The 21,714-nt window shown below is 44.0% G+C and overlaps 1 protein-coding gene across 2 annotated transcripts; it reads left to right on the plus strand.

Annotated features, from left to right (window-relative positions):
- Positions 1-5,152: 5,152 nt before the first annotated feature.
- LOC142776457 (uncharacterized) lies at positions 5,153-20,280 on the plus strand. 2 transcript variants are annotated; one of them, XM_075880171.1, is made up of 2 exons: positions 5,153-6,344; positions 19,041-20,280. In XM_075880171.1, exons 1-2 carry the CDS (start codon positions 5,226-5,228, stop codon positions 19,095-19,097), a joined length of 1,176 nt encoding a protein of 391 aa, XP_075736286.1. In that variant the 5' UTR covers positions 5,153-5,225; the 3' UTR covers positions 19,098-20,280. The 2 variants fall into 2 exon arrangements, with proteins under 2 accessions (XP_075736286.1, XP_075736285.1); XM_075880170.1 differs by lacking the exon at positions 19,041-20,280 and adding an exon at positions 15,106-15,383.
- The last annotated feature ends 1,434 nt before the right edge of the window (positions 20,281-21,714 follow it).

A 21,714-nucleotide genomic window follows, 5' to 3' on the forward strand; every position in this document is an offset into this window, starting at 1 on the left:
TCTAGTTAAACAGTCGGATATGGTTTTGAGGGCTTATTATAACTGCATGACCAAGACAACCAGTTAGAAACATTGAACTATCAAACACGAAGCACAGACTTCCAACTGTGTTTATCTCGTTAAGATAAACATTTATAAACTTAGACAAGGAGCAATCACGCCGATAACCTCACACTGTGCCGTACCTGCCCGAAATAAATACAGTTTGACGACTGCGCTTCGTCTGTCATTGTTGTATTTGTCTAAACTGCTGTTTTCTTCGCACAGTTTCAATGTCTTCAAAATCTGCTCACCAGCTATCCTACACCATGCATCATTTTAGAATATGGTCTGAGTGCTCTCTTCAAGAGGTGTAAGCTTCCCATATTGCGGTATGCTTCTAGGTTTACTTTCGAGTCACCATTTATTGTATGAAAAAAAATATATAGAATGAGCCTTCCAAGCTGCATTTTGCTCTTCACCATCCTTATGTCTCTAAATAAACTTAGAATGTGATACAGATGGCGAGGCAAAACTGAACCTTAAGGCTTTATTTTTTATGCGTGAATATTTTAGTGTATTTATTTCACACCACATACATTTGCTCACAATTTTCTGTGTAAATGGTTTCCATATTTGTTTGCACAGTCTAGTACAGAAAAACCGCCATTTCTTATTTCATTGGTTTATTCTACGAGGACGCATTGTGAAGTTGTCGTCGTAACGACCTAAGTTTACGCATGTTTTTGTTAACAATGCTATCAACATGTACTGACCCGTTCAAGCCATCTGCAAGGTGAATAACCAGGCATTTAACATCTTTCACATTTGTTAGCACTACGCCTGTAGTGCTATACACTCTAAGGCAAAAGGGTGTTAAAAGGGTGTGTGTTTGTGTTTTTGCGGACTAATGGGGCTGCCAGAACCATTAATCCCTTTATGGACTAACGGCACCGGTTTCAGCAGTTAGTCCCCACAGACGAGCTCAAAGAACTAACATTTAGTCCTCATATTCACACCTTAGTGAGTAACCGTCAGTCTCACAATTCACCTCAAAGGACTTACATTTAGTCCTCACATTTGCACCTTATAGAGGAACTGTTATTCCCCAAATTTACATCTTACCGGGCAACCGTTAGTCCTCACAGTTGCACCTTGCCGGACAAACGGTTGATCCACTCAAATACTTCAATCGGATAAACTTTTTGTCCCAAGTTCAAACATTGTTTTTTTTGTTTTTTTTCCGCCAGGCCTAATACTTATTTCGCCTGTTGTTTTTCTGCGATGTGAGCAACAAACAGCGCAGAAAAGAACACGCAAAAAAGTAGTTAGCCACATATGTGTAACTGCTTTCGCCGTCACGGCAACAACGAAAGACAAAAGTGAAACATCGAAATATTTTATTGTTCTACACACACATCAACTTTCTCCATTCTTTTGAGTGAATTCATGGTGATCCAATCTTGTTCACTCCTTGGGGAGCACCTCTGACGGAAGCGATAGATGACAGACATTGCAGACGCCAGCGCACGCAGCCTTCTGCCTGTTGTGTTCCCACTGCTGCACGGACAATAATATAGTAAAAATAGTTAGACACTCGTACAGAAGCTGAAGATGCACGCATATGACAAGTACCTGCACGTTATTATAAAAACAAGCGTTAAAATATGACACACAAATAACTTTACCTTCACATCTTGCACAGTCCTTCTGAAGCTGCTCTGACAAAAGAGATGGATGCCAGGCATCGCAGACGCCAGCGCACACAGTCTTCAGCACGGCGTGTGCCCACGGCTGCACAATAGGTATGTAAATAATGAGTCACACGTGACAAAGGATCAATACAAATGCATATGAGAAATACGTGCAAGGTGAAGCAAAAACATACGTGAGATGTGACATGCTAATAATTTCACCATGATCTCACACATCGTCAAAACTCATTTCGATCCCAGTAGCGCAACAGCTTAGGAGTGGTGGCCGCCACCACAACTCTGCGAACCACCGTGCCGCTGACAAGTCGGCGAGTCCTAAGCGAGCGACGTCGTTCAGCTCGAGCAAACGAACGTTAGGCCAAACACAGTGTCTGCCGCCAGCGAACTTCAAACAGCAGAGGGAGCGTACGCTTGGCCACCGAAGAAATCGCCGAAGCTAGCGCCGAAGAAATCGACGGTAATGCGGCCCTTTTCCACAAGCTCGAGCGAGTGCAGCGCAAACGCGAGGCCACCGCCACGACCAACGGACTGCGCCAAGATGCTTGCGACCGACTGACGGAAAAACCAACTGTAATGGCGACCAATTTTTTAGTGAGTTCCGACACTAGCCCCGCCAGCCCATGCTGGTGCACTTACAGCACGCGACATACTACAACTAAGCTCCTTACGAGAACCCGCCATGTGTTTTCCACGACTCCCAACACAGCGACGAGGTCTCAGCCCAATATCGTCAGCACGGAGCTCATCGTGGCGGCGAAGACAGGCGAGCACTCGATGAGCGAGCGTTCGGGAGGCCGACGGCAAAGGCGGCCAATTTCCAGGCAGTCACAAAGCACAGGTGAACTGCACGCGCCGAAGCTGACCTTCGCTATGCATTTCGTGCGTGCGATATACAACACGACCGAGCCCGCTGCCGGCAAGTGCGATCCATATCGCACAAGCGACAAGTAGAGAAGAATAAAGAATGATAACCTACTTGCCTTAGAATCCAGCGCTCTTTTCTGCCCTGAGTCGGACTGAAGTATATATCCGATATGCCTGTTCTTCTCGGCTGCCATATTGGCCTCCCCAACTGTTGCTGTCGTGTGTTGGTCGTGACTATCTTGAAGCCAGAGATATACAGCGCGGCGTGGTGACGTGTCGATACTTGCTCCAGACTTCATAGGTGCAGCGAAACACAAAAGAAGCAGCCCGCTCTCATCCAAGCGTACACACAAGCACCACGTCATATTTCTTAGATCGTCGAATTCTGGCGGCCATGGTCGAGCACTCCGAGCGCGACGCAGCGCGAACCGTCGCCGGCGAAATACGGGGTTAGACTGAGCCAGCAGAGGAGGAGAAAGAGGGCTGGTCACCTTGGCAACACTTTTCGCGCTGCCTGCAATCCCCGGGTGGTTCATCCCATTGGAGCGTGTTTGGAGACTAAGTGGTTTAGCGCGGCACGCTTCGCTCTGTGGTTGCTCCTCAATGGTCTATTCGTTCATCGCGCGCACCTATTGAGCTCCGTTACTCCTCTTTCGGATAATTTCACCTTAGAGTTCAAGGATGCGAAATGGGTGTTCGTAGTCCCTATGGCATCAAAGAAGAAAAAAAAGGAAATCAAAAAGTATTATTCAGTATCAGATGGGAACCCGGGCCCTTTGCATGACCAGTGAGCGGTGCAGAGAGCCCGTACCGCAGCGAGCACGGAGCCACACCGGTGCTTGTAGCCCCTTCGCAAATAGACAATATACGGGCTTCATGTCGGGCAAGGAATCACATTAACATATGACATATGGCGTGGTGGAGTGAAAATTGGGGAATCCTTAAGCTTTGCCTTTAAGAGTTAAGCACGATAGCGTTGTAGCGCGTACTTCAACACTTGGTGTACCAAATCGTTTCGAACTTTCTATGCACCCACAACGTGACATTTAGGGTGCAATAACATGTGTGCCTTTTGTAGTAGGTGACTGGCTTTAAACTATGAAGTCATTGTGGTAATCCCATGTTCTGACACCCGATGGTAATGTACGCTTGTACCGGGCATTGTCAATATGTAATGTTGTATTGTGAAGCAAGTACTATAAAGGAAGCATGTGTTTGTAAAGCATGAAAGTTGCTTCCACTGCATTTACAAGCACGGGAAGTTATTTTCATTGTATTCGCAAGTACAGGCCTGTTTGTGTACACACAAAATAAATTTTTCGACAAACTACCCGTGTTTTGTTCGAAAGAAAAAAATTACAAAGATTTATCTGACACTGCGCTGCCCATTCCTCTGTATAGAGTGCTATAAACAGCTGGTAATGGTGAGAATGTACTTAAACAAGTAGAGAAAATGCAGGTAGCTCCAAGTGCAAAACCGTTCTTTTTTATTTTACACACCGGTACACTTCTTACAAAAAACTTCCTAGAAGATTGTGGTTTTTATATGACATGGGGATCGGACTGTCTACTCTGTAACGAGCCGCAAACGATTAGCCACGTTTTTCTAAATTGCTCAGACCCTCATAAAATCAGGTACTTAGCAACAGAGAATGATGGTGGATTACTTTTTCGTTTAATCATGATGATTGCCTTGCGCTTGTATGGCTGAATTTTATAGTGACCCTGACAGGAGACCCGCAAGGAGGTATTCTAAAGAAAGCATATCAATGGTTCTCGATGTAGAAAGCACAAATCAATGTGTTCCTTCTTGGTTAACAAGGGCAGAAGCCTTGTTTACTATGAAGAAATTTTAAGGCGTGATGTTCTTTAGCAGTGCTTGATGGCCGTAGTAATTGTCCAGTCATATTTCTTGTGCATTGCAATATACTTACCTCGTCGTCTCGTGTGTGAAGTTTAACCGGAAATAAACAAAGGAGGCCTGGCTGTGTGGTAGAACATCCGCTTTCCGTGGAAACAAGCCTGTTTTGATCGCCGCTCGGACAAAGAATGTTTTATTACTTGTTTTATGCTTCTTTTTTTATTTTTTATCATGCAAAAAATATGATTTTTTCACAACCCATGACGCCGAAGCTAGAATTTCTGCTAAACGTGCTTTTTAATGATATCGCGGTAAAATAATGAGCTGGTGTCACACAAAGCAGATTGCGCAACGATGGGTCAAAGGGCTCAGTCATAATTTTTCATCGTCATTACTCACAACAGAAAAAAGTTGCACATAATATTGTTACACTTGAAAGAGACCAGCAGAGGTTGAAAGGAGCCGTTTACTAGGTCGTGAGGAGCAGCTCCGACGCGGCCGACTGGTTAGAGACGCTCCTGATGTTCTTCCTCCTTTTTAACTCGGGGCGACAAGTGTGTTCACCGTAGGCTTCGTTGTCTTCGTCCATGTGCGCCAGATTATATATTACAGGTGCTGCATGCGCTTCTCCGCAGAATGAGAAAAAATGGCATAGTGGGTGCTTGCCTACTTGACAAAAAATATTATTATTTGTGGCATAGTGGGTACCTTGCAAGTGTACTTGTATCAGTCGCCGCACTGCGGGTATAAAAGTTCTGACTGCACTGTGCTTCACCAGTGGGCAAGGCGGCAGCAGCTCGAGCACCATGCTCAATCCTTTCGTCTTCTTTGCACAGATTGCCTGCTGCCTGCCCGGACCATGGTTGCACAGTGTCACCACGCTGGAAACGACGCGATCTACTGCTACGGCATCGACAGACGCTCCGAAACTGCGTGCGCACCTCACCGACGGCGTGCTCTTAAGCTATCATGCGCTACCCGTGCTTGATAGCATCGTTGGATTCGGCAGCACTTCAGCTGACAGTTTGCGCGCCCACCAAAGCAAGAACGTCACTACTGATCACCCAGTCACCGAGCGTCACTGGCATGTGACGTCTTCCACTGCGGGTATAAAAGTCCTGACTGCACTGTGCTTCACCAGTGGGCAAGGCGGCAGCAGCTCGAGCACCATGCTCAATCCTTTCGTCTTCTTTGCACAGATTGCCTGCTGCCTGCCCGGACCATGGTTGCACAGTGTCACCACGCTGGAAACGACGCGATCTACTGCTACGGCATCAACAGACGCTCCGAAACTGCGTGCGCACCTCACCGACGGCGTGCTCTTAAGCTATCATGCGCTACCCGTGCTTGATAGCATCGTTGGATTCGGCAGCACTTCAGCTGACAGTTTGCGCGCCCACCAAAGCAAGAACGTCACTACTGATCACCCAGTCACCGAGCGTCACTGGCATGTGACGTCTTCCACTGCGGGTATAAAAGTCCTGACTGCACTGTGCTTCACCAGTGGGCAAGGCGGCAGCAGCTCGAGCACCATGCTCAATCCTTTCGTCTTCTTTGCACAGATTGCCTGCTGCCTGCCCGGACCGTGGTTGCACAGTGTCACCACGCTGGAAACGACGCGATCTACTGCTACGGCATCGACAGACGCTCCGAAACTGCGTGCGCACCTCACCGACGGCGTGCTCTTAAGCTATCATGCGCTACCCGTGCTTGATAGCATCGTTGGATTCGGCAGCACTTCAGCTGACAGTTTGCGTGCCCACCAAAGCAAGAACGTCACTACTGATCACCCAGTCACCGAGCGTCACTGGCATGTGACGTCTTCCACTGCGGGTATAAAAGTCCTGACTGCACTGTGCTTCACCAGTGGGCAAGGCGGCAGCTGCTCGAGCACCATGCTCAATCCTTTCGTCTTCTTTGCACAGGTACGTTACCTAAACCATGCATACTGCTTGAGATCTGACGATCCTTTCTTGCTGCTGCTCACTTGCCCACCTGGTGTTGTGTCGCTATATTCGCATGCGTTGTATAATGTTTGCCGCCTGATTCTTAGTGGTGACGTCGAACTAAATCCTGGCCCTGGTTCTAAAAATAAGCCTCTCAAATACTCAGATGGCCCCGCAACGCGATCTAGGACAACTTCAAATACATCTTCGGAGGCGGTTACACTGCCTACTCCGTCAGCCCATGCTACACAAAACGAGCCCGAAAATACTACCGTTTTATCTATGCTTTCTCAGATACTCACAAGCCAAAACCAAATCGCTAGCGATATAGCAAACATAAAAACACAATTCAACGCAAGATTCGACGCGCTGGAATCACGGGTGGCGGCACTCGAGTCTGTAACAGCTGTCTGCGAGGGGAAAAGTGCGTGCGAAGCCTTACGCGCTGAAGGTGCCTCGGCGAGTAAAACACTTGCACAGCTCAGCCGCAAAATAGACGAGCTCGAAAATCAATCCAGGCGAAATAATATTATCTTACGCGGGTTTCCAGAGGACGCTGGCGAGAATGGCGAATCTATACTGTCTAGTGTGTCTGTACTCGTCACGCAGAAAATGAAAATGGAAATGCCACGCGTAGAGCGCATACATAGATTAGGCAAACCACGTGAAAGGCTGGCGCGTCCGATCATATTGAAACTCCTAAATTTTAATGACAAGATGGCTCTCTTGAAGAAAGCCAAACATCTTAAAGGCTCCGATTTCAGCATTTCAGAAGATTACTGCTTTAGAGTGCGATCTATCCGCAAGAAGTTATGGGACGCGACCTCCACTTTCCGCAATAATGGCTCCTCAGTTAAAATAGTGTATGACCATGTATTTATCGACAACGTTCGCTACAACTGGAACGACGCATCGAATGTTCTAGTTGTGGCCTCTGGTTACCATAGCCGTGCTACAAATAAACCTGGGACTTCCCCGAAAGTTCCTTCACAGAGCTTATCGCCGCCCCTGAATACTTCCGGTAGCTCTAGTGCGCCGCTCGTCCGTGGAACTCAGTGTTGACTACCCTGTAGCTCTGCACCCAAACTAACTATTATTAACCTTAACGCAAGAAGCATAGCATGCAAATTCCCCGACTTCCTTTCTCTCGTTTCGACATATTCCCCACACATCATTGGTATAACTGAAACGTGGCTCCACGAGGCTATATATGACTTTGAATTTACACCACCCGGATATGTCGTGGTTCGTGTCGATCGACGAATCGGCCGAGGCGGCGGTGTAGCCTTGCTCTTTCGGTCGGACTTACGGTTCTCAGTCCTGCCTAGTCCTTCTGGCATTGAATCAATATGGTGCAAACTTCACATTGACAAACTTCAGATTGTAATTGGTGTCATATACCGCCCCCCGGATTCCTCCCTTGATATGTTTCGCACTCTTAACGAGTTCGCAAACGCACACAACTTCGGCACTAAGCATCTTGTTCTTATGGGGGATTTTAACGCCCCTGGAGTTGACTGGCCTTCCTTGACTCACAGCGGCCGCGACTCCCATATTTGTGGTGAGCTTATAAATTTTTCGTTATCCTTCGGGCTTACCCAGATCGTAACTGGCTACACCCGGCATAATGCACTCCTTGACTTGGTATTTGTAAGTTCAAATATGTTACATAACGTGTGTAGATGCGAGATTATCGACGGTATCTCGGATCACAAGGCAGTGCTAGTTTCCTTGCAGTGTTCGATTGCGAAACGGCAATTCGTGGTCACTTCCTTTCACGATTTTAACCGCGCTGATGACGTATCCGTTCTCGACTGTTTAGCCGATAAATTTGAACAATTTTTAGCACTCGCCACACGCAACGATGTTGATGCTTTAGTTGGTTTCTTTGAACAGTTGGTGAAAACTTGCACTCTGGAATTTGTACCGATCAAAACAAAAAAGAAAAATACTAATGTTCCCTGGATGAACCGTGAAATCTTGCATCTTTCACGTCGGATACGTAGGATGAGGCAGGCGAGGTCACGCTGTTCCTCTTATGATCACTGTAGATTTCTTCAGGCAAAGGAAGAACTCCGGGTCAAAATAAACGCCGCAAAAAACCATTTCTTTCGAATAGAACTACCGAACCTGTTATCCAATAACCCACGCAAGTTTTGGTCATCAATATTGCCCCGCGATGCCGCATCAGCGTCATTTTCCATTGGCAATGAAACAACCAATGATCCTGCGGAAATTTCCGAAGCTTTCAATAGGTTTTTTGAGTCTGTTTTCACTCGCGACGACCTTGAAGTTCCTCTTTTTCATAGTACAAGCTCATTCTTATCAATACCGGACATTATTATTAGCGAAGAGGGGGTTCTCAACCTAATATTAAACTTAACCACTAAGAAATGCAAAGGTCCGGACGACATTCCCAATGCGTTCTTGGTCCGTTATTCCGATTGGGCTTCCAAATATCTTACTGTCATATTTCAGAAATCCCTTGAAACTGGCATAGTGCCTAGCTCATGGAAACTGGCAAAAGTAATTGCGTTATTTAAGTCCGGAGAAAAGCATATTATTACTAACTATAGACCAATATCACTGACTTCCTACTCTTGTAAACTACTGGAGCATATAATTTATAAACACATCATGGAGCATTTAGAACAACACAACCTATTATCTCAGTTTCAGCATGGATTCAGGAGTGGTTTCAGCACGGTTACGCAATTAACAGAATTCGTTCACGACATTTCTTGTTCACTTGATTCCGGAGAGCAGGTCGACGCCATTTTCATCGATTTTTCCAAAGCATTCGACACGGTATCTCACACTAAGCTGATATGCAAACTAACTGCCATATTAAACAACCCTGTCTTGGTCAAGTGGATAGAAAACTTTCTTTCAGATCGCGCGCAATTCGTAAAATTTAATGGTTCCGTATCCAATAAATCTAACGTAACTTCTGGAGTTTGCCAGGGCTCGGTCCTTGGACCACTGCTATTTCTGATCTACATAAACGACCTGCCTGGCAACATCAACTCTAAAATCCGTTTTTATGCGGACGATTGCGTACTATATGACACCATTAGCACACCGCAGGGTCACCAAAAACTAAACGAGTCGTTTTCTAGGTTTTGCGCGTGGTGTAAAACGTGGCAGATGTCCGTAAATTTCCGCAAAACAGTATCCATGTCTTTTACTCACAAACGTTCCCTGTCTAATTTCACGTACTCATCCGCTGACATAAACCTGCAAAGAGTTACAGAATATAAGTATCTTGGCATTATTTTCACAAGTAACCTATCCTGGTCGAAACACATCGAATATGTATGCACGAAGTCACTTAAGAAACTGGGTTATCTTCGACGCACACTCAGCCAAGCACCGAAAGACACCAAACTCCTGATGTATAAAACACTAATCCGTCCGACACTCGACTACGCATGCTCCGTGTGGAACCCTTACCGAAAAGGCGAAATTAACAAAATTGAAGCCGTTCAAAAGAAAGCCATCCGATTCATCTGTCGCAGGTATGACTGCGCTTTTTCACCAACCACAGCCCTCGTATCTCTAGAGCTAACCACCTTAGCTGCCCGTCGTGAAATTGAATCACTAACCTTTTTTCACCGCATCATTCACTGTTCATATCGCCTGTCATCGAACAAATATGTCACATATGCAAGCCCCACTCAGACCAGAAGCAATCACTCCCTTAACGTTTCCCCGTATCATCCCCACACAGACACGTTCAAATATAGCTTTTTTCCGCGAACAATTGAGCGTTGGAATTTGCTGCCTGGCCACGTGCGCTCTCTTGACTTGCTTACATTTCCTTCTAAAATACAACTATTGTAAACTACGTACATATACCGCTTTGTTTCCTTCCCCCTTTGTACGAGTGCACCTTTGTACTTAGATGTGTATATTAGGTCGATTTTATGTAACCCTTTACCATGCCGCTAAAACTGTACACTTCCTTCTATGTTGACTTACGAATACCTGGTTTCGTCGTTACTATGTTTTCTTTCTTTCTTTTTGCTTTTGTTTCATTATTGAACTTGTTCGATGCATGGTTTTGTACGATGTACCCACTCCTGCTATAGCCCCAAGAGGGGCTGCAGTATGTTAAAATAAATAAATAAATATATAATAACAGAGTTTACAACAGGCTCTAAAAAGGCCACTCTTCAAGCTTACGTTGTGACGGTACCGAGAGTTCCACGTAGGCTCTGTGGTGTTTGGTTCTTTTTCGCGTAGCACATGTTTTTTTCCTCTTACGTTTTTCGGGTGCTTTGGAGCAAATTGTTCCATCGATTTCATTAAAGTAAGCCTAAACATCTGTTCAACGTTATTGACTAATGTAGTGTTCAGAGAAATTAACTAGATGACGTCGTCCTAAATCTGGTCGAACTGAATCTACCAACTTTTTTAGAAAACGCTAGTACAGGATTAACGTTATGTGATTCTCCTTTGCCCGAGCATATGCCACAGATACATATGTGATCATTATTTTGTGGTCAGATATTCTTACGAATACTGCGTAGCGATATTTGTATTGAGTGACTAGCCTACTCAAGAAGACAAAATACAGCAATGATTCTTTTAATTCGTGGGTTCGTGTAGGCGGAGTTAAATTCGTGTGTGATCAAGAGAGAAAGTCAGATCTAGAAGAAGTCGAAATTCACTTGACCTTTATTCATTTTAACCTTGCTGATAAGTGCTGAGTCATTGCCATAAATTGAATCCTTAGACCCATATATGTTGATATTCGGAGGGGTTTAACTTGTCAGTTACGAAATATTTAAGCAGTGTTCTATAGTCTTTTGATCTAATTGGCGTGATGAACAAATGGAGGGGGCGGTACACCGAGTTTATTAGAAAATGTAAACTACCGATCTCCACCAATAATTTTGATAGCTGTTTGTTTAATGTCTCATAATCACGATATGATTACGAGGGATGTCATTTAGTGGAGGGCTGCGGGACTTTTTACCCCTTGGAGCGCTTTCACGGGTCTAACTACACCATACTCACGCATTTTTGCCTCCATTGAAAATGCAGTCACAGTGGCCGCTATATGATCCCGCAAACGTCTTGTCAGCTGTCGAGCACTTTAACCACCAGACCACCGTGTCGGGTAGCTTTATGACTAAAGGCTGCACCTGCCAGGGATCTCTGGTTTTTGCGACAGGTGTCTGGTTTACCTCTCTGTCATCTCTCTTTTCTTCCTTTTAGATGCGAAGCAGCTTTTTCGGGGGGCTATGTCCATCCATCGGCGACCATCTGCTCTCCCACCGCGCATGCGCCAACTCTCCGTCCTTTCCTCGCACTCACGCGAGAAGGTGGGGTATAGGAGGTGGCAGAGCGCTGCCTCCGCTTCGTTTCTCCTCTGCCGTTTATCTCGCTGCCACAGCTGTGCGCTCGTACACAATGGTGCGCGCGCTCGTTCCACTGCACTCTCCTAGCAATGCTGGGTGTTGACTTTGCGGCACACACCCACGGTAACACAGACAAATGGGAGGGGGGTATCATAAGCGGTACACAACATATGCCCAACTACATACACAAATGAAACATGCACGGAAACATACAAATAGAAACAACAAATTGAAACACAATTGAACACCAGCGCTGCTTCGCATCCCGAAATGGTTTTCTTTAGGGGGAGATGTGTTTTTTTCTCCTTGCGGCAGGCTTCATAGTTATTGACAGGTAAATATTCAGCCTTCTTAATTGATTCACTTAGCCAAATTTATTTCCTGATTTACAACACTTGGTTCATACTCCAAGATAATAATAAAAAAATATCTGCGGTTTTACTTCACAAACCCATTATATGATCATGTGAGACACTGCACTCGAAGACTCTAGAACCTTTGCCCCCTGCTGTACTTTCACCACCTTCCATGTAATTCATTATTTATTTATTATTTATTTATTTAGCAATACTGCTAGCCCCAACGTGGGGCCATAGCAGAGTGGGTGTACATAGTACAACAAAATCAACAGTACAATACTGCAGTCAACACAGAACAAAGCACTTCAAAGAACATAAAAAATGTTTAGCTAGTCAGATATAGATTTTTCAAATGCCTCGACACTGGCTGTTTCAATAATTTTGCTGTCAAGCTCATTCCATTCTTTGGCAGTGCGCGGAAAAAAGGAATACTTGAAAGTATTATTATTGGGCTGGAAAGGAACGACAGTGTGTTTGTGACGTTGTCTGGTAGAGTAACCGGAAGAGAACTTTAAGTATTCACCTGTGGTACTATTTATTCGACCATTAACTATCTTAAAGAAGAACAACAAACGGGAAATTCTATTTCGTTCTGAAGTCCATTTGAATCCCGCTTTGGCAACTAATTCAGAGACTGACGTTGGGCCGTATTTCTTGAAAATAAATCGGGCAGCCTTGTTTTGGATTCTATCTAGTTTATGGATATTGACATTGGTGTAAGGATCCCAGATTATGTTTCCATAATCAAAAATGGGTTAGATAAGAGGTTTGTACGCCAGAATTTTAGTGTCGTATGATGAATAGCGAAGAGAACGTCTCAAAAAGTGTAATTTCATCATTGCATTATTAGATGTGTAGTTGATATGTCGATCCCAGTGGAGGTTGCTACATATATGCAAGCCTAGATACTTGTACTCTGTTACTCGATTTAGGATATTTCCCTCAGCTGTGTAATTGTAAACAAGGGGACACTTCTTATCTGTTATCGACATGGCCCCACTTTTTTGATAGTTTACACACATTTGCCAAGAATTACACCACTTCATGAGTTTCTCAATTTCTGTGTTAAGCTTTACTTGGTCTTCAACTGTGTGAATAAGAGAATACAACGCACAATCATCAGCATATAATCGTATTTTAACACTGCAATTATCAACAATGTCATTAATGAACACCAAAAACAACAACGGGCCGAGCACAGAGCCCTGGGGAACCCCTGAGCCAACAGGTAACATGTTTGAGGGAGTGTCTTTAAAAACAACGTATTGCTGCCGGGATGTTAGATACGATTTAATCCAGCTACACAGTTTCCACACAGGAGGCAATGTCTGGAACTTGTCAAATAAGGGTATGCTACCATCATCTTTGGGAAAAACGGATTCAAAGTGGGTGTTGAACGCATCAGAAATCTTAGCAGCATCGGATGTGAAATCATTGCCTATGTTAAATGTATTAGTACTTGAGGTCTTCGCTGTGATGGTCCTCCAAAACTTAGCTGGTGCCTCCTTTACCAGCGTGCCTAAACGGACGTTATAGAAGTTGAAACGTTCCTGCTTCATCTTTTTTTTAAGTTCACGAGAGAGCATTGCCACTTCAGCGATACGTTTTTGACTACTATTCTTCTTAATTTGTTTCGAGGGTTCTTTAAGACCCATTTTTTATTGATTGATTGATTTGTGGGGTTTAACGTCCCAAAACCACCATATGATTATGAGAGACGCCGTAGTGGAGGGCTCCGGAAATTTCGACCACCTGGGGTTCTTTAACGTGCACCCAAATCTGAGCACACGGGCCTACAACATTTCCGCCTCCATCGGAAATGCAGCCGCCGCAGCCGGGATTCGATCCCGCAACCTGCGCGTCAGCAGCCGAGTACCTTAGCCACTAGACCACCGCGGCGGGGCAAGACCCATTTTTTCTAAAACTACATTATGTAAAGCATTTGGTTTTATTTCAATTCGTCGGCGTCTTTTCTCGCATTCAAACTATAAATATGACTAGCTTTTTTAGAAAGCCATGTAATTTTGATCATTATCTTTACGAAGAACAGCCAAAATTATTAAAACGTGTTTGCATACGTACACCAATCTAGTTCGTTGGTTTCGTACTATTGTCTCTATTATTCTGGTAGAAAGCCAGCTTTTGTTCTTTGTACACTCTCTAACCACTTTGCATCCTTAAGGGTATGTTGAGCACTAAAAATCCTTTTGCCAAAAATTTTTAAAGTAGGCTGTAAGGGAGTTTTGCTTACCAAAACCACCTTTGTAAGGTGCAAAGGTGTATGTTGTACCACAAGCACACTTTGAGAGCTAAGAGTGTTTTGCATCCTTGAAACACCCATAACTTTCTTCGGGGACATGAAGCACGCACTTGGGATGCAACGAGCCTGTGTAGTATGAAGAACAGAGGCGCAACAGAGTGGCAGGTTTGGGTTCCGACAAACACCCATTGTTTTATTATTATCTTGATTGTGTATAATACGCGCACATACAGGCACGCACAAATATGCTTACCCTTGCAAAAATGGCTGGTAAAGTGGAATAGATGACCTTGTAACCATCTGCTAAAGGGACGCTAAAGACCAAGAAATAGTTCTTGTCAGAGTGAGAGCTCAATGTATTAGAGTATTAGCGGAGATTTGCACGCAGCGTCATCCCTCGTCGGCTAAAGTGGATGTCTGCGGTAACTTAATGGTAAATAATCTAAAAAATAATATCTGAAGAAATAAGCTAGTTATCGAAAACTACTCCAGGTTCAGTACAGCAGTGACTTATTTGAACAGCTACAGCGTTGCACTACAACCATGTGTTTTCGCAGAGTGCGTGTTTAACAAAAGGATCACATGTGCTTATACGGGCGGTGTTCAATTGTTCTGGATAACCGCAAACTTTGTAGTGTGATACTGCATTTTTAGCAAAATGTACTAGTGGGTCTTTGCTACGTATAACCCAGATTTGTTTTTGGTATCTAGCTTTTTTCAAGACACATGATTTTTCTCACCGATTTTTCTTTTAGTTCTGGCAGACTGGCGTTGTTGCTGCCGAGAGATGGCGCCACATTCGGATGTTCACTATTCCTGGGAATGGTCTAAAACGGCAATGTTATGCCCTACTGAACGAGAAATTAAGCTAAGTATATCTCACGATGTGCGCCACGAGTGGGCCAACTTGAAAATAATGCCCATGTTGTGAGGGTGTCAAACTATAATGAATCACTAATAATCAAACTGGCTGCAATAAAAAAAAGAACCTTCCGTGCTGAAGAAACGTAATAAAATGCTGTTTGTCCATTTCTGTTTGATTTTTAGCAAAAAAAATCACCTGGCGTTACTATGGGGAATGGTGCGAGTGGTTCAAAAGTTGGGTTTTCAACTGGTTAGGCTGAATAGATGGTGCCATCCAGCGGGGCCTACTTCAACGAAGTACACAGAAAATTGTTTTATAGCCATTGTTTCTGCTGTGACTCTTGCTACATTCACTCTGCTGCTACTAACGTAGGTGGCCGCACATTGAAGGAGGGCAACCATTGGGCACGGCAACAGTGATGTGAGAAAGACTTCTTTCAGTTGAGTGATTTCACTTTCGGTAATGTGATGCGGAGCAGTAAAACATGATTTCATTTCAAAATAAGCACTTTCTTGACGTAAAACTTGCACCACGAGGTTTCTCGACCGCTATTTGAGCAATCAACATCGACTCAATATTTGCCTTTATTGTCCATTTAACAGTGCAGACTGCCTATGAACTTAAGCGATAGCAACATTGGTAAGAAAGCGTCTGAAGGCCTTCTTCTTACTATTTCATAAATACTTTTTATGTAGACCATCTAAACGCATTCTTAATTACTTATTTATGTAGAAAATTTAAAAACGTCCTTCTCATTATAAAAATACTATATTATGTACACCGTGCAAAAACCTGCTACTTATTGATGTGGAACCCACCATGGTGGTCTAGTGGCTAAGGCACTCAGTTGCTGGCCTGCAGGTCGCGGAATCAAATCCTGGCCTTGACGGCCGCATTTTTTGATGGAGGCGAAAAATGCTTGAGGCATGGGTTAAGACTTAGGAGCACGTTACAGAACCCCAGGTGGTCAAAATTTCCTGAGCCTTCTGCTACCACATCTCTCATTAACATATTGAGGTTTTTTGGATGTTAAACCCACACAATTTTTGTTATTAGTGACGCGTGAAGACAGTTGTAAATGTGCACTGAGGCCTCTATTTTAAGTACTTTTTTAAGGGTCACTTGAAAAGTTGATTTAGCTTTGGAAAAGTATAAGAAGTCATCGAACAATTGACCAATTCCCACTTTCCTCTGCCCCAAAACAAGTATGACATAATATTCCCACACTTGCACACGCAGATACATCAAAGGTATTAATTCAATGTATGTGAGGCGGCATATAATTTTCTTACGTACCGATGAGGGCCTAAGCAGGTGTAGTAATATAACAGTAAAGAACCTAAGCAGGCCCTCGTTTGTACGTGCTGCCGCTTGATATGAAAAAGGCTCCCGGCACCAAAGCCAGCGAATTGGTTAGGGTGCTAATACAAATGAGCTCAATCAGAGCTTTGACGGAATAAGATGTTTTGGCACTCAGAGCTAGAACCTTGCTCACAACCGTAGTAGATTATACTGCGTCGATTGTGAAAAAGGGTCTCGTTTTGTTACCGAAGCATCTCATTGTATTTTTTTTTATGTCTTGAAGTCGGTGTATTCATCTTTTTATTCAACAAACAAGAGCACAGGTTATAGAGATCTAGTGCCGTACAGGCGCTTCCAGAATAATTTGGAACGCCAGACGCACGATCACTCGCCTGCGGAGCGTACCTGCAGAAAAGTGGTACGATCACATGGGCGTGCCAAGCCTCTCTAAAGAGCGAGCATTGCTCTTTAGAACACGTAGATTAGATTTGCGTTGCGTTGTTACAAAACAGTAGTCCTGGTTGCCCCTTGAGATTTTATTAAGGGGGGTCGGTGACTGATGTCTGTGACAAGCTGTATGTGTGCGCATGCATCGCGTTGGAGCATAAGCCTTCGGGCGTGAATGCGTGTTCAAGTGCTCCGGTGTTTGTTTTTTTTTCGTTTTTTTTGTTACGTTATACCGTATTCATCATTTCATCAGAATATTTACAGGAAGTGACTGACTACCACTGGCAAAGAGTGTCGTTTCGTCTGATGCAACCATGAGCATATATGGACCAAGCACAATTACGTTTCTAACCTTTCTGTGGAAAAATATACTGTTTTCTTCCTTTTATGATTTTGTTTATTTCGTGTTTAGGTTGAGACAGAGTATCGCTGACTACCTTTGTGTGCTACCTCTGAGCAAAAGACAATAAATGTTGGCGGCAAGAAACAATGAGACTCGGTCAAAATGTGAAAATACTCGTCACCAGCGCCCTGATTCTGTAATTGATTGGGGCACAAAGATAGGTGAGCCGCGATAAGTGGTGCGCGAATAAAGAAGTCTGGAGTCGTCCAGAATATATGAGAGTATGCACTAAATCCGTCCTTCTGCCTCAGACTTCCTTTGACGAACAATCAAGCTTATTTCATTTTCTGAACTATTTCATTAGTGCCACCACCAAGGCCAATTTGTACTATCACAGGCACTCTACTGTAAGGTGAGTGTCTGCGATAGTACAAAATGTTCTCCTGAAATCAAGCTAGTACAAACATGGAGAGGGAGATAATTAAAGCAAGAACCAATTGATTGATATGTTGGATATAACGTCCCAAAACTGCCATATGATAATGAAAGACGCCGTAGTGGAGGACTCAAGAGATTTCAACCACCTGGGGTTTCTTAACGTGCACCCGAATCAGAGCTCACTTGTCTATAGTATTTCTGCCTCCATCGAAAATGCAGCCGCCACAGCCGGGATTCGATCCTGCGACCTGCTGGTCAGCAGCCGAGCACCTTAGCCACTAGACCGCCCCGCCGCGGTGGTCTAGTGGCTAAGGTACTCGGCTGCTGACCCGCATAGCGCGGGTTCAAATCCCGGCTGCGGCGGCTGCATTTCCGATGGAGGCGGAAATGTTGTAGGCCCGTGTGCTCAGATTTGGGTGCACGTTAAAGAACCCCAGGTGGTCGAAATTTCCGGAGCCCTCCACTACGGCGTCTCTCATAATCATGAAGTGGTTTTGGGACGTTAGACCCCACATATCAATCAATCATTAGCCACTAGACCACCGCGGTGGGGTAAAGCAAAAACCAATTCATCGCAAAACAGATAGTGTGGTTTAAAGAAGGCAGCGATACCGTTGTAATCATGTCGTCTTACTCTCACGCAGTCTCTCAAAATGAATGCAGATAATCGAGACAACACGCTGCAAAGAATCGACAAGTTTTCATACTTATGAATTACTGAGCGCGGCATGCTTAAGGCCCCTATCCATCCAGCCCTCGCTGTCATATCGCTGAAGAGCATCTAGCGCTGCCTTTTGGAGCTAGACAACGCCAGTCTAGATGCACTGGAGAGATAAACTTGCTCCCTACGGAAACCGCGCACGCACAGACCTAGCCAGTATTTATCCGCTGGTGGTTTTCGCCAGCGAGCGTCTGCGTGTTCGGTGTTCCGAATTATTCTGAGAGCCTGTATGTGAGATGTCCATGGCTTATACCCGTTGCAAGCTACGAAACAGCTGCGAATAATCTGCATGAATGGTTGCCATGGAATCACGTGAATTGACTCAGTTTTGACACTTTTAAACATGGCGTTGATGACGTCGTTGCCTTCCGCCGCATAAAACGAGGACATAGGATTAAAATCAGTGCGATTTTACTCTTTCTTTCTTGTTCCTCATCATTCAAGATATCTATATTTAAGTGTTATAAGAGCTGCAAGTATAAGAAGCACAATGGTGTATAGCCGTTTACACCATATGCAAAGCTGCGTTCTAAAACCAAACATTCCCATGGCAAATTTTTTTTTTACTTTGCAGATTGTCGCACCATCTGGGAACAAGTTACTGTGGCATTTTTGCGGGCACTTTTTGTGAGCTGTTCGACCCTATATTAGCGCTGGCGTCATCACAAAGATTTCTGTGTTTTGTTGAGTTTCACAACTAGTGTGATTAAACAATTCTGCTGATGACGGCAGCAAAGACTTCTCGTTTTCGCATGCATTCATCCGAAAAAGACGCGAGTGCACGCGTTTTAAGCGCCATTTATAGTTTTGAAGTTGCCACAATGTCGCTCACATGTGGTACGGTTGTGTGAGGTTTGCAAGTTCAACGTCCAGTTGGATACACACCTATGTGCCTTGGTGCACCTTGCAGTGAAAAGTAACTTCAAGCACGCTTGGTCATTAGAGCATTTATATACAAGTGTTTTCGGGTTTTGTGTTGATCGTGTGAATTCCCGTCTGCTGAGGAAGGCTGTGTTTTATTGTTTTGCATCTGTAGTAAATTTGGTGAGGTTTGGTTTTGCAACAGATTGTGATCACTTTGAGCCGATTATGCAACGAGCAACAAAAATAAGGGATTCCCATTTAGAATTGACTCCTGTAGATACCAACGAGTTTGAACTATCTGTACTTTTTCCACATAAAATTGCAAAGTGAGCAGCCAGGACAAGTATGTCAGTTCGAAATAACCGTAAGTTTGAATCAATGGACTCTTACTGCATAGAATTTATAGCTTTGCCAATGATGCCACCTCACTTTTTTTTGCTCAAAGCTCTACAAACTGCCTCTGAAACACTTAGGCATGTTCTCAACGTACACTGGCACTTCCCAGTAGTGCGTTTAAATTTGGCTGCCGTGTTCGGAATTAAAGACTAGTTCTGGAGTTCAGCAGCTGAGTGGCTTAACCACTGATGCGCTGCGGCATGCTCAATACTACTTGATCCAACACTACTCTGCATTGTCTTCAAGGCCTGTAAGGCACGTTTGCCACTGAGCTGGAGAGTGTGACAAGTAAATAGATGTTCATGTTTTTATACGGCATTAGCTCCAGGATTTCCTGCCCTGATTATAAAAAGGCATTATTAAATGGGTCATTGCATTACTAATTAGGTGCGCTTCCAAGCTTCAAAAAAATCAAGGCTATGATTGTTTTCTCCTTCCAATAATAGCAGATCGTGACACTTGCCTGACATTCTAGATTTCGAATGAGGAGAAGGTGCAAAACAGGCAGCAGGAAGCGGGATTGATGATTGATATCCGGGTTTAACGTCCTAAAACCACCACATGATTATGAGAAACGCCGTAGTGGAGGCCTCTGGAAATTTCGACCGCCAGGGGTTCTTTAACGTGCACCCAAATCTGAGCACACAGGCCAACAGCATTTTCGCCTGCATCAAAAGTGCAGCCGCCGCAGCCGGGATTCGATTCCGCGACCTGCGGGTCAGCAGGATAGTGCGTTAGCCACCAGAATACCGCAGTGGGGCAGCAGGAGGCCGGAATATGACATATGGTTGCATGTCGTACTTGCATATTATAGTCCTATATGAGCTTTTCCTCAATGTGGCAACGATGTATTGATGTACTTTGCGAGATGGTCTCATTTCAGCCTTCATTTCTATAGTTTTTCTCATCTGTGCATCCCGAAAAAAGATAATGTACCACCAGAACAGTCACATATTCATTGCTGTGCATTGCTGCTGTTCACTTTTGGCTTTTTTTGTTTCTAAAGAGGAAAACAGCTGTAGGGCTGCGGGTGTGTTGCATGTCGATGCCACACATAGTCCGTGTTGAGACTTGCTGCCTCACTTCAATATCTATTTGTTGTAAACACTATCTTCTCTCTAGTAAATTTGCCATCTTTCGGTTCATTTTCTGGCAGCAACAACAGTGTTTTTGTCTTGTGCAGCAGTGTGATGAAGGTGAAATAATTTTCTTTCGCTCAGCGCAGTTTTTAGGTCTTGCCGTGGGATGATTATTGTTTAAGCTTATTTGCGTTTTATTTTACTATGACTCTTTCCAGAGTAAGTGGTAACGCATAGCAAAAGTGTCACATGTGAGCTTCTCTTGCTATAGTTTTGTTCATGTATGTGTATCCGAAAGAAGCATTGTCTGCTGTTTTCAAACTACTGCGCTAACTAGAAGAAGTACAGTCCAAATATTTTATTTAAGCCTTATTTGTGCAGGATGATATGAATATGAAGGCATGTACCTTTTATGCACATCCTACATTGTAGCTTATTTTTCATATTTTCTCTGCAATTCAAACTGTTGAAACATTATGGCATACTGATTGTCAACATCTGCGTGTCAACTGAGTCTTCACTGAATGACTCATTTACACTGATGAATGTTGCACTTGTGGTTCTGTAACCATGCGTATAAAAATAAAAACAAGAAAATTATTGACTGTCGTTTGGACATACTAAACAATTTTTCGAGCGTGCCCGTAGTGTCTTACCAACTAAAATTATTTATCTTGTTAGCATTTTCTTAATTTCAAATGAATTATGTTGTGCGAGTATCTTTTTGAGCCTTGTTTACCAAGTCCTGCTTCTACGGCTCTAAATGGCTGAGTTTACAGTAGTATTCTATAATAAACCCAATCAAGTCTAGCAGCTATGCCGTACTTATTCTTTGGAGCAAATTCTATCAATGCCTCTGAAATTTATGAGGTCATATGTCCTTATTTGATGGAGAAGTCTGAGACTACA

This window comes from Rhipicephalus microplus, chromosome X, assembly GCF_043290135.1.
Source record: "Rhipicephalus microplus isolate Deutch F79 chromosome X, USDA_Rmic, whole genome shotgun sequence".
In the NCBI taxonomy this organism is placed as follows: Eukaryota; Metazoa; Arthropoda; class Arachnida; order Ixodida; family Ixodidae; genus Rhipicephalus; species Rhipicephalus microplus.